General features: G+C 43.9%; 1 protein-coding gene across 2 annotated transcripts in view; it reads right to left on the reverse strand.

Moving 5' to 3' along the window:
* The window catches only part of TDRD9 (tudor domain containing 9), a 113,709-nt gene that overhangs the window by 75,049 nt on the left and 24,580 nt on the right, over positions 1-14,080 (reverse strand). For both annotated transcript variants that reach the window (XM_075843871.1, XM_075843872.1), the window contains exon 3: positions 1,858-1,952. In XM_075843871.1, the coding sequence (XP_075699986.1) occupies positions 1,858-1,952 (95 nt within the window). The remainder of the gene's footprint in view (positions 1-1,857; positions 1,953-14,080) is intronic.

Consider the following 14,080-nt stretch of genomic DNA (forward strand, 5'->3'; position numbering starts at 1 on the left):
CGGATTTGTTGATCACGTGACCTCACATACTCTGCTGAGCTAAACTGAATCCGATTGGTCAGAGACATCACTGCCGCTCCAGCCTTTAAACTCCTTAAGACACAAACTAACCCATTAGACTCAATGACGTTAAAGTGAAAGCTACTCAAGCAATGAAACACTTTGGCGGGACCAGCCGACCACCTAACGTGTACGGCGGCGGCCTGACTCTCCCCTAAAGTGACGTGAGCAATATAAAGGTGAAGTTGTATTTTTTGCACAAATTGCAACTTTTGAGGCATTCAATTCCATACTTCTCTACACTACAAAACTGGCATAAAACATTTGATAAACCCCCCTTTGTATTTTATGGACCTCTGGAGAATTTAAGAATAATCCAGAGAACACACTGCTCGCTCCAAGCAGAAAAAGATTATTTTAGTTATTTACGTAGCAGAACTGTGTTCACTCAATGTAATCACCCACAGAACAATCAGAGAACACTTTTTTTATGCATTTTCTTCTCACCAAAAACATGTACCGTATATTTCGGACTATAAGACACAGTTTTTAGCAAGAATAAATCTTGCTAAAAAGCCCCTGCGACTTATAGTCATCAGTCAAGGGACCCGGCAGTGCGGGGCCCCCTTACAGTTTCTTACTTAACCCCTTCCCGACCCATGATTTGCCATCACATCATGGAGCGTGGAGGGGATGTTTGGAGCGGGCTCACGCGCTGAGCCCACTCCATACACTGCAGGTGTCAGCTGTGTTTTACAGCTGACACGCTGCTCGAACGGTCAGGAACAGCTATGGCGCTGTTCCTGGCTTTTTAACTAGTTAACTGCCGCGGTCAATAGCAACCGCAGCATTTATAAGGGTCTTCCCATGAAGGATATTTATGACATATCCACAGGATACTACAAACAAAAAGAGTTGGTCAGCTCCTCCTAAAACATGAAAAAGATATGCAGGTGCGGTCGCCTTGTCGTGGCAGGTGGGCTCGAACATTTTGATCAAACTGGGCGCTAAGAACCTCACATTTATTAACATAATAACTATAGCAGTAATGCAATAAAAATGCATAATAAACAAGGTGTGTGTGTGTGTATATATATATATCGCTGAGATACGCGGTTTCTGTAACTCCCATTCTCTACTATGGGAGTTATGGAAACAGCTTAGCTCAGCGAGTTACACCGTTTCCGTAACTCATCCATGTATTGCACCAGCGATCTAATGATCGTTGGTTCGAGTCCCATAGGGGAACTAATAAAATGTGTAAAGAAAAAAAAAAAAAAGTTACATTTTCAGGAGTGTCAAAATATATTACAAATTTACACATTTTTCGCCCCAAGCACAATGTAAAAGAAAAAAAATAAATAAATTGCTATCGCATCCGTAAAAGTCTGAACTATTGCACGGTGAAAAAGCAAAGAAATTAAAACCCCAGAATCAATGTTTTTTGGTCATAATAGCTCTAAAAAGAAATAAATAAAAAAAAAAAAAACAACATGTACCAAAAAACATGGTGATAATAAAAACTACAGCTCGTCCCGCAAAAAATAAGTCCCCACACTAATCAATCGATGAAAAAATATATAAACGTTATGGCTCTCAGAATGTGTTGAAACCGAACAAATCATTTTTTTTTTTTTTTTTAACCAATAGGATTTTCTGTGTAAAAGTAGTAAAATCTGAATTTTTTTTCCTATTTTCTGTTGTCTGAAACCTGGGTGTGTCTTATAGTCCAAAAAATACGGTACTTACCACTCCGCCACCCCCTTCTATTAAAATATTATCAGCGAGCATATGAACTAGAGAGAAGTTGGCCATACACCTGTATAAATTGCAGCCAAATCTGCTTAACTAGCTTACCTCTTCTCTGTTCTTTAGTATTGGTAATTCGGGGTACCTGACTTCTGGTTCAGCCATAGGCATTTTATCCACTTCAGAAGGCTTGTAGAGGGGACCTAATACCATAGGATTTAAAAGGGTAAAAAAAATATATAAAATTAAAAAATTGTTAAAGCCCAAATGTAAAAAAGATAAAAGCTAAAAGGACATTTTCCATCACATCTGACCGGTCGTGAGTGGTGACAGGTTAGAGAGTGTTCAGACCTGCGTCGGGGGGTTTCCGTTTTTCTGCTCCTTCCGTCAGAGGAGCAGAACAAGGGAGGACCGGAATCGATAGTTCTGTTGCACCATGGACACCATCGGTGGCAGACGGAACCCATTAATTTTAATGGGTTCAGTCGGGTTGCTCGAGGTTCTGCCGGAAACAATAGTGAAGCACGCAGCGCTATTGTTTCTAGTAATCTCTGCCGAATCTGCAACGGAGGCCCCTGACGAAGCCTCCAACACATGTGAAAAGGGCCTTACAAGCCAAAGCAAATTGCACTTACATTTACGGATAGTTTGTATTCTTTGTTTATTTTATAGGAACAAGCTATTTAATATTCATGACCTATATAAGACGACAATAACTTGCCCCCATGTCATTACAGGGATAAACATATCCTCTCGGAGCCCAGATAATTACCACTTACAATAGGGAATATATTATTCCACATCTATTAGGAAAAATAAAACACATTCTAGTAAATCGCTGGATTTGTCGCTTTTTGCACTAAGACTGAAAGTTAAGTATGTCCTTGGTTCACCCTGCAGTGAATGCTCATGTCGGTTTGGTTCTGGTGGTGGGCTGTATGACTGAGGGCGGATTTACACGTGTGATATACGTCCGTGCAACGCGCGTGATTTTGACGCTGTCGTACGGACCTACGTTAGTCTATGGGGCCGTGCAGACAGTCCGTTTTTGCGCCGCGTGAGTCCGTTGCGTAAAACTCATGACATGTCCTATATTTCTGCGTTTCTCGCGCTTCACGCACCGATTGAAGTCAATGGGTGCGTGAAAATCACGTGCACTACACGGAAGCACTTCCGTGGGACGCGCATGATTCGGGGAACAACTGTCAAAAGTATGATTGAAAACAGAAAAGCACAACGTGCTTTTCTGTTTACAAACATCCAAACGGAGTGTCATAATGATGGCGGCTGCGCGAAAATCACGCAGCCGCACATCCTATGTGATGACACACGCAGCTCGTGTAAATCCGCCCTTAGAACTATAAATTCTATGTGCTCAGGAAACAAAAGACATTTAGGTTTGGGTTTGCAGAGAGGAGTTTTCTTCAGATCTTGCGCTGCATCTTTGATTCTAGTAAATTCGCACCTACCAGTTACTTTGATAAACATCCATCCTAAACAATACGAGTTGACATTGTTTTTTGCAGGAGGAAAATCTGCCTCAAAATTCAATTTGGAATTTTGAGGCAGATTTTCCTCTGCCTGCACGCCGATTTTCGGGTAGTTTTTCGCCCACGGCCATTGAGCACCATGGGCATAAAACGCCGCAAAATACACTTTCTCTGCCTCCCATTGATGTCAATGGGAGGTCAGAGGCGTAAACGCCCGAAGATAGGGCATGTCCCTTCTTTTTCCCGCGAGCCGGTTTTTCTGCTCGAGGGAAAAAAACGCCTCCACCTCCCATTGAAATCAATGGGAGGCATTTTCGGCTGTTTTTTTGGCACGTTTTGCGCGTCAAAAAAATTTAGTGAACTCCCCCTTAGGAGGATAAAATACACATGAATAAATACAGCGATTTGTCAGGAAAATAAATCTATGATTCCTTCTGCCAAACATCAACATGTCACAGTGTAAAGGCCCTTTTACACCGGCCAATTATGAGGCAAACGCTCGTTCATCAGCTGATTGTATAGTTTTAAATGCCAAAACTTTTATCGTTGTCGGCAGGACATCGCTGTGTAAACAGGGAGACATGCTGTCGAGATGATAAAAATGTATGGGGGTGAATGATCGTAGTAACGAGTGCTCGTCCCCATACGTTACTGATCATTGCGAAGGGAGCAAACGAGCACCGATCAACGAGCTGTCTTGTTGATCGTCACTCATTTACACGGCCATGTGCATTTCCACATCTCTCGACAATGCTGAAGAGAAAGCACAAGCTGTTAGAAAGTTATGTTCTTTACACATTTAACATAGGCTGTCTAAATCAGTCTTCAATACGCTCCCCCTAGTGGTGGCTGACAACATATTTTTCCATTTCACTATGGCTGTGGAAACAGAAGATGAGGGGAGATATACGGGTGTGTCTATTTATATATACATATATATATATAGCACGCGCCCCTATAAAGATATTTTATACAATTACAGAATTGTGGACCTAAAAAAAAACCAACAATGTTAGTAGCTGGGGTGGACTTATTAGGTGACATGTTATAGGTCAAATCAACCTGTTAAAGAGCATGGTTTCATTTCCATATGCCATACAAAAAAGGCGGGTGGGGTCCCTTCTATGAGGTAGAATGGACAGCTGCGGGGGCGTGGCTTAGCGGCGTATGTGAGAGGAAGCAGGAACCGGAGCTCCCGCTGCCGATACCCTGGAAATTATCCTGAGACTCCACTATACTAACGCGGACATACCTGTAGTGACAGGGGAGAAGACGGTGATCCTCCAGGTACAATTCTGGAGCTGATTGAAGCTGTTATGACCCGGTCCAGGAAATCTAAGGCGGCAGAGGACGGTGAGCTGGGGCTGCAAGATGGCGCCGACATGTGCTCGTATACAGAGAGCAGAGATGTGAGAGGGGCGGCAGCATCCAGGCTGGAACGCTTTGCTAGGAAGGCCCCTATGAAACCTGAGGCAGCTGGAGGAATGTCGGATGGAGGGAAGGAGCAGGCTGGCCGTTCAGGCTCGAGATATGAGCCGCTGCGAGCACAGATGGAGTCAGAGGAGGAGGAGGAGAATGGAGGAGACGCTCCAGGCGGTTCAGGAGGAGGATTGAATGGAGGCATGCAGAACTTGGACAAGCCGGGCCCCACGCTGGCAGATGTTTTTTCGGCGGTAAGCCTGAGTAATACTACGCTGGCTAAGCTTACCTGCCAGGTGGGGGGAATCAAGGAGGATTTGTCTATCATACGTCATGACCTGCAGAAGGTGGCAGAACGCACAACAGCGGTGGAGGGCAGAGTCAGCAACTTAGAAGATGGCATGCTACCCATGAGACGGGATGTAAATGCGGTGGCGGAGGATGTAAAGTATCTCTTATCTAAAACTGATGATTTGGAGAATCGTTTAAGACGAAATAATGTGAGGATGGTGGGAATTCCTGAAAAAGTGGAAGGGTCTAATCCGGATTCCTTTTTTGAAAAATGGCTATTGGAGGTATTTGGAAAAGAGTCACTGACCCCATTATTTGCAGTGGAAAGAGCTCATAGAGTACCCACACGTCCTGGTCCACCTGGGCGGCCACCGCGACCTGTTCTGGTAAAATTGCTCCATTATAAAGATAGAGACATAATTCTTCGACAGGCCCGGGAAAGGCAAGATATTCGGGTGAACGGTGTGAAGGTGTCTTTTTATCCGGATTTCTCTGCAGAAGTCCAGAAGCGGAGGATGCAGTTTCTGGACATAAAAAGGCGGCTGAGGAATCATCGGGTTCCATATTCTATGCTGTATCCTGCAAAGCTTCGGGTGGCGGCATTGGGATCCGTACAATTCTTTGAAAGCCCGAAAGATGCACTCAGATGGCTGGACAGTCATGATGATCGCCTACGGCATGATCGTGAGGAAGCGGCGGCGTGATCAACAGGCGGATGGCTAAAGAAGGGACTCTGCTATGAAAGGAGGAAGATGAGTTACATGAGGGCATAAGGCCTTGTTTTTTATGCAGTTTTATGTTGGTCTAAAGTTAGGCTGCAGTTCATGTGTCATTGATGGTTGGAGGGGAGGGAAGTGCTGTCAGTTCAAAGGCAGACTGGGATGATGGAGTCATTAACAATACTAATTGTTTATTGAGGAGGAGGTAGCGGGAAGCTCTTGGTTCTGAGATTAACACTGTAAGAGGAAAAGAATGTGTTTTTGCAAAGTGAGTAGGAAGCTGTATGGTCATAGAGGTGAAGTTTTCTTTACCAGCCCGGGCCCTCTTAGGAGGGTATGTTTATGGATAGTTGGGGGGGTTAGGGTGGGGGGAGGGGAGAAGTTTTGGAGGGAAAGGGAGTTTGCAACGCAGTACACTCAGATAGCCACTGGAGGTAATAGGACTAGCCACTGTCAAAAGCAAGAAACGTCCAGATGGGGGGTAGGGTAAATCTGTTGTCCTGGAATGTGAGAGGTATGGGGGAGATAGCTAAAAGGCGGGCTATATTTGATTACTTGAAAGGGCAGTCCGCTGGAGTGATGGGCCTACAGGAAACTCATCTCACTGCTGATACGGTGCAACAGATACATAGAGTATGGATACGGCACAGCTTTCATTCTTTTCATTCTACATACTCGAGGGGGGTTAGCCTCCTAGTGCATAGAGATGTACCGTTTAGCTGTTTAGATTCCTTTAAAGATAGGGATGGGAGATATGTTGGGGTGCATTGTAAATTGTTTAATTGGGAATGTATACTTGTGGTGATGTATGTGCCTCCCCCGTACTCTGTGGTACCAATGAGAGAGGTGTTGGAGAAACTGGCTGGCTGACCTATGATACCGACCATATTGATGGGAGACTTTAATAATATAATGGATAAAGGGTGGGATAAATTTCCAAACGGAGGGGGGAGAGATGTTTGTCTGACAAGGTTTGGTAAATACATGACGGAAGTTGGGCTCACGGATATCTGGCGGGCAAAGTGGCCGTCTACTACGCAATACTCGTGTGTTTCATCTACGTATGGATCGCTGTCCAGAATAGATTTAATGTTTAATAATGGAATAGGGATGGAATGTGTGGAGGGGGTGGAATATTTGTCACGATCGCTGTCTGATCATTCTCCAATGTTGCTAAAGCTCCGAACAGGTGTACAGACGGGGGGGCTGAGAATGCACTGGAGGCTCAACCCATTTTGGATACGCTTGGTGGGGGAGGAGACCATAACCATGAGCCTGAGAGAATACTTCGAATTTAATAAGGGTACGGTTCCTACAGATATATTGTGGGATGCTATGAAGGCGAATATAAGAGGGGTGTATATAAGGGAGATTACCCACATAAAAACTAAGACAAGGCAAATAGGTCAGCATTTGACGGACCGGGTGACAATAACGGAGGCGAGCCACGTAACCAATAATAATGCGGAAACTTTGGCACAATGGAAGGCGGCTCAAAAATTGCTTAGGGAACATCAGATGGAGCAGGCAGCTAATAAAAGATTATTTCTGCAACAAAAATACTATGAGGAGGGCGAGATGACAGGCAGATTGTTAGCAAATATCGCACGGCCGGCGCGGGAGAGTGCGTTCATACATCAGTTAAGGACAGCAAGTGGGGCTCTGGTGGAGGAAACAGGAGATATATTAGGGGTGTTGACATCATTTTATAAGGAACTATATCGCACTAAGGTGGACTATCCGGAGGATCTTCTGTCAGAATATCTGGCAGAAATGACGTGGGTTACTTTGGGAGAGGAAGAGAAGGAGGGTTTTGAGGAGTCAATTACTTTAGAGGAAATACAGGAGGCGGTGAGCTCTATGGCAAATGAAAAGGCCCCAGGGATAGATGGTATACCCACTGAACTGTATAAGACATATGGAGAGACGGTTCTGCCAGAGTTACTGGAGGTGTTCCAGGATAGTTTCGCCAGAGGGCGTTTACCGCAGACAATGTATGAAGCTGCTATAGTTGTGATTCCTAAAGATGGGAAAGATCGAACGCAACCTGACTCTTACAGACCGATATCTCTGTTGACTACAGACATAAAAATCTTAGCTAAAGTGCTAGCTAATAGGTTGTCGCGAGTAGTGACTACAATAGTAGGGACGAGACAGGGGTGCCCACTTTCTCCGTTACTGTTTGCGCTAGCGATTGAGCCACTAGCAAATATGGTAAGACAACATCCGGGGATAGAAGGGTTTCGCTGTGGAGAGTTGGAGGAGCGTATAGCACTATACGCGGACGATATACTGCTGTTCCTGGGGGAGATAGATCATTCACTGCCAGTGATAATGGCGATATTGGAGAGGTTTGGCAGGTTTTCAGGGTTAAAAATTAATTGGAATAGGGGGCGTGGCCTGGACGGACATGGAAGGAGTCGCATAAACGCTGAGCTCCTGAGGTGAAAGCCAAATCCGGCTCAAATAAACCTGGTAAAGCTGTCTTACCTGTTCCCTGGTCGGTGGAGTGGATAGTGGCAGTGCTCAGAGTCCCGTTCAGAGTGTCGGAGAGCGGCTCCGGTGCCGGTGAAAGGTCTGGCCCTTGTATTGTGGAGGCCGAGGAAGGTGGCGGCCATCTTCTCCTTCTTCTTCCCCTCCTCCTAACGGCGCGAAAGTGCAGGAACGGCTGGGAAGGCAGTAAACGGCGTCTTGACAGGGTGAGTGAGGAGGGAGAAGGGCACATCTTGAGGTGCTGGCCGACAGTCATTGAGGAGTAAAGTACAGGGAGAGGATTTATAGCTAAATCTCCTGTAGGAAAAGCGACCCCCCCTCCCCCAGCGGCCATCTTAACTCAGTTTGTCAGCAGCAGAAAACCACAGGGCTGGGAGTGGCAACAACAAAAGTGTATCGGTACAGTACAGAGAGTGAGACACTGCACTGCTTTTCCCCTGACACTGATTAAAACCTGTGGGAGTAATTCTACGCTTCCAAAAAGAGACTACCTGAAGATTTACTTATATTACATTGGTCTTCTGTGGAAGATATTTCAGTATTGTTGCAGCTTAGAATCAAACAGAAATTTCCCGTGTTACAATGGGGGGCACATCAAAAAGGAATACTAAGGCAAAGCCGTCTAAGCTCACAGAGTTTTTTCCCTCATCCTCTTCTCAACAAGTGGTGGTGAACCGCCGAATTTCCCTCCCTCCCTCCTCCCCAACTCCATCTTCTAGGGATGCTTCTGTAGACCGTGACCTGCAGGACGACACGGACTCTCAGCCGGTTTCGGAGCATATGATAAAACGTCTCCTGAATTCTTTGAGAGACTCAATCCAAGCAGATTTACGGCAAGTTATTGGGGATTTAAGAGGAGATATACAAGCCATTGCCTCGCGGACCGACCATGTGGAGCATAAATTGGAGGAATTTGTGAAATCTCATAACTCGCTCATAGATGCGAACTACACTCTGGAGGAAGAAGTTATGCGTTTATCCACCAAAGTCTTGGATCTGGAGGACAGATCCAGAAGAAATAATGTCCGTATCAGAGGTATACCTGAATCGGTCACACCAGATCTACTAGCGACATTTCTCACGGATCTTATGGGAATCGTGTTACCGCAAAAATCGGCCCTGGATCTCACCATAGATAGGATTCACAGAATCCCTAAACCTAAGCACATTGCCGCTCACCTACCAAGAGATACAATTGCCCGAATCCACTTCTTTCATATAAAGGATGAATTTCTCAGAGGTTTGAAGAACTCTCCTGACCTAACTGACCGTTTTAAGGACATTACTTTATTCCCGGATTTATCAGCGGCGACTATGCTACGCCGAAAAGAATTTGCTGTGATGACAAAACTTCTGAGAGATAACGGCATATTGTACAAATGGGGATTCCCAGTAAAACTAATAATCACCAGGAATGGCACGCATCATGTCTGCCTCTCTCCAACCTCGGCAAAAGACCTGTTGATATCTTGGGGGCTCATGGCGTCCCCGTCTTCAAATCCCCGTCCTAGGAATCCTTCTAAACCGGAGATGATTTCGCCATTGTGGTCGGACGCAAGGAGTAAACCAGATCGGAGACCGCCTGATTGAAAATTGAGGCTTCTAGGGTATGAACGGCACTTCAAGGCTTTCGGAGTTCTCAGGTGGACGGTTCTTTTCTGTCTACAGTTCTTAGGCTGAACTTTTGCCTCCATTTTTCTTTTCCCTGCAAGAGGGAAGTTCCTGGTTGCAGTGAATGTGCTATATAGCATATTCATTTCGGTGGTTTTTTCAAGTTTCCAGTTGTGGGATGTTCTATGTTGGTTCTCCATTGCTATGCCATAATCATTACTACTTTGCTTTTATGTCTTAATGGGTCTTACAATACTTTCTGTAAATGCTCATGGCTTGAATTCTCCCTTCAAGAGATCTTTACTTTGGAAAGAAGCATTCAAGTCTAAGGGAGATGTAATATGTGTGCAGGAATCACATTTGTCCTCTAAAGACTGCCATCTATTTAATCATAAAAAATTTCCCCATGTGTACTATGCCTCTAATAGCGGAAAGAAGGCGGGGGTAATTATTGCGGTAAAAGAGTCACTTGCTTTTAAATGTATTTCTGTTATTTCTGATCCACAGGGTAGATTTATTATTTTAGTATGTGAAATTGATAACCTCTCATACACGTTGGTATCTGTTTATGCCCCTAATGTACGACAACTTCCCTTCCTTAAAAAGGTACTGTCAAAAGCTAAATCGGTGCAGAAAGGGGGTTTAATATTATGTGGGGATTTTAATATAGTGGTAAACAAGGATATAGATCGCTCTGGGGGAAATAACAGATTGTCTCATGACTTGAGTTCCTGGGTGCAGGAGGAAGACTTACATGACGTATGGCGATACCAGCATGCTTCTGAAAGGGATTACACGTTCTATTCTTCCCCACATAAGGTGTACTCTAGGATTGACTATTTTCTAGTGGATAGAGAAGTGTTAACAAATTCGGTGAACTCCTCCCTTGGCCTGATAACCTGGTCAGACCATGCACCAATTATGCTTCAACTCTCAGATCATTATATTACACCTCAGAGCTCATCTTGGAGGTTGAACACATTTTTATTAAATTCCCCAGATCTCCAAGCCAAAATAGACTTAGCTTTGAAAGAATTTTTTGAGATTAATGGCCCATCGGCCTCATCACCTGAACTCCTCTGGTGTACACATAAGGCGTTTGTAAGAGGCCTGTTTATTCAGGCTGCGGCTAAAGCAAAAAGGGCAAGAAATAAAGAATTTGAATTCCTTATCGACAACATACAGAATATAGAGGCAAAATTAAAAGTTTCTCCGTCTCCCACATTACGTGACGAGCTAAGACACTTTAGGGACAAACTGCGCAATCACCAACTTTTCCTATATGAGAAAACTTTAAAAAAACTCAAATGGAACTTCTATATCCAAGGGGACAGACCCAGTAAAATTCTGGCAAAAAGAGTGAAACAGCATGTTGCTAAATCCAAAATTTCATGGTTGAACACTTCAGAAGGGACAAAAGTGTATGATCCTCAGGAGATTACCGACGCATTTGCGTCTTACTACAGTACCCTTTATAATCTAAATCAGGACAAGCTCCTCCCTGAGGTATCCGAAGCGGGGGTGAATGATTTTTTAAGGCAAATTCAATTGCCAACGTTATCAGAGGCCCAAATTAGTCAATTAAATTCTCCTATTACGGTCGAAGAAATTAAACTGACCATTCTGCGATCTAAACAAAATAAATCCCCGGGACCGGATGGGCTGCCAAATGAGTACTACCGAACTTTCGCAGACTCGCTGATTCCATATTTGCAATCTACTTTTATGAGTATCGCGAATAAGCAGGCACCTCCCCCTGAGATGTTACAGGCCACGATAGTCACACTCCCTAAGCCGGGTAAATCCCCTGATTCCCCGGCCAATTTTCGTCCAATATCCCTATTAAACTGTGATATAAAATTATATGCTAAAATATTGGCGAATAGAGTAAATGATTGCTTACCATCCCTAATAGCGCTAGAACAAGTAGGGTTTGTCAAGGGCCGGCAAGCTTGTGACGGGACGCGCAGGATGTTAGATCTTATACAGATTGCCGGAGAATCTAAAAGTGCCTCCCTCTTTATTTCTCTAGACGCCGAAAAGGCATTTGATCGTGTTAACTGGCAATACCTGGAAAGCACATTAGACAAATTTGGTTTCCATTCATTTATAAAATCAGCCATACTTTCACTATATTCCTCGCCCTCGGCTAGGGTTCTGTCTTCCGGGATTCTTTCTAGATCTTTTAGCATCACTAATGGGACTAGGCAGGGCTGCCCGCTTTCCCCACTAATTTTTACCCTATGTATGGAACCATTTGCAGAAATGATTCGAAATTCTACAAAAATCTCGGGTATAAGGGTAGGAGGAAGAGAACACAAAATCGGATTATATGCAGATGATGTTATTGTGACCTGTACTTCTCCCCTCATATCTCTGACAGAACTACTCAGCATCATTTCTAAGTTTTCAGAGGTATCATATTATAAATTAAATGTTTCAAAGTCCATGATGTTACCAATTCATGTAGATCCTCAATTGAAACGCACTTTGTCCAACTTTGATTTGGCATGGGCAGAATCAGGGTTGGTATACCTGGGGATAAAACTCTACTCCTCGTTGTCGCTGGTTCTGCAGGAGAATTACTCAGGGCTAATAGCAGATTTAAGACTGGAGTGTGAAAGACTGAACAAATTCCAGTTGTCCTGGATTGCTAGAGTCAATTTGGTTAAAATGTTACTGCTTCCCAAATACTTGTATTTTTGTAGGACTATTCCACTGTTAATACCTACTAGCATCACCTCTCAAATTCAACGTATGTTTCTCCAATTCATTTGGAATAATAAAAGAGCAAGGGTAGCCAAATCTTTATTATTTCAGAAGGTCAAGGAAGGGGGTTTGGGAGTCCCAGAGGTAGTGGCATATAACGTAGCAGCCATCCTAGACCAGTTAGGTTCATTATGGAACTCCTCGGCTCCGTCACTTTGGGCCCAGTTGGAAAATGAGATGTTTCCCCGTTCCTCCATACGTAATTTGATGGCCGCGACATATGTGGGGACAGATAGGTCTAAGGTGTTCTTGGTGACCACATCTGATGCACTGAAATGCTGGAAATTGGAGGTATGCGCAAATCGCTGGGTGTACTTATCTAATGATCATATACCATTGCAAGCGCTTCAACCTTTGGTCCCACATGTATTTTTGCAGACTTGGGAATCGCTGGGAGTAACAACCCTCTCAGATTTATATGAGGGAAAACTCTTCAAATCCTTTGAGCAGTTGGTAAGGGAATATGATGTAAATAAATCCATGTTTTATCAGTATCTCCAGATACGACATATGATACAAACAATAGCCATCCCAGCTCAACCCACAATTCTTTCTCCATACCATAAATTCCTGTTCAAATGGCAAGGTCATAGTAAGGGTCTAGCTTGTAGCTATGATCTAATTTTGAAAAAACAGTCCTCGGGGAAGACAGGTCACATATTGCGATGGGAACGGGAGATGGGCTCTACGTTTTCCATGGCACAATGGATGAAGGCCTCTAGTTGGATCACTCGTCACTCCAAATGTGTTAACCATATTGAGCTCACCCGTAAAATCCACATGAGATGGTACCTAACACCTTCCAGATGTGCACACATATTCCAAGGCAGTTCTAATGGCTGCTGGAGAGGATGTGGTTCCCTGGGTTCCACATTGCATATGTGGTGGTCCTGCCCTAAGGTGGAGGTATTGTGGAGGGAGGTTTTTCGCATCATACTTGAAATTTTAGGAGAATCTATTCCGTTCTGCCCAGAACTGGCTATTTTAGACATTGGCCTGGAAGACATAATGGCGGAGCATCGGGTACTGATACACCATGTCTTCATTGCTGCTAGAATGGCAATAGCTAAGTCATGGAAATCAATTATCTCCCCTTCTTTATCAGAGGTGATAGGCAGGGTAAATATAGCATGTCATCATGAATCCATGCTTTTGCAGTCTCCCTCTGGGTATGCCAAGAGCTCACGTTATTGGGAGCTTTGGGTAAATTCAAAGTATTACATTTAAATGCAGAAAGTTCGATGGTACTATGACATAATTAATATTATCATTGGTTTGAAAATGGCATAGTAAAGTTCTTAAGTTCTTTGTGGTTGTTTTCTGGTTATGATTATGTATATCCTTCAATGACATATCACTTGTATGTATTATTGTATGCAGGTCCATGTTCGGGGACCAAGGATGGTTTATATTGTTTGAAAAAAGATGTAAAAATTTTTCAATAAAAATTTATTGATTTAAAAAAATTAATTGGAATAAGTCGGCGTTGTTACCACTCCAGCCAGTGAATACACCATTGATGATTGGAGGAACTGAAGT

This window comes from Rhinoderma darwinii, chromosome 12 (genome assembly GCF_050947455.1).
Source record: "Rhinoderma darwinii isolate aRhiDar2 chromosome 12, aRhiDar2.hap1, whole genome shotgun sequence".
In the NCBI taxonomy this organism is placed as follows: Eukaryota; Metazoa; Chordata; class Amphibia; order Anura; family Rhinodermatidae; genus Rhinoderma; species Rhinoderma darwinii.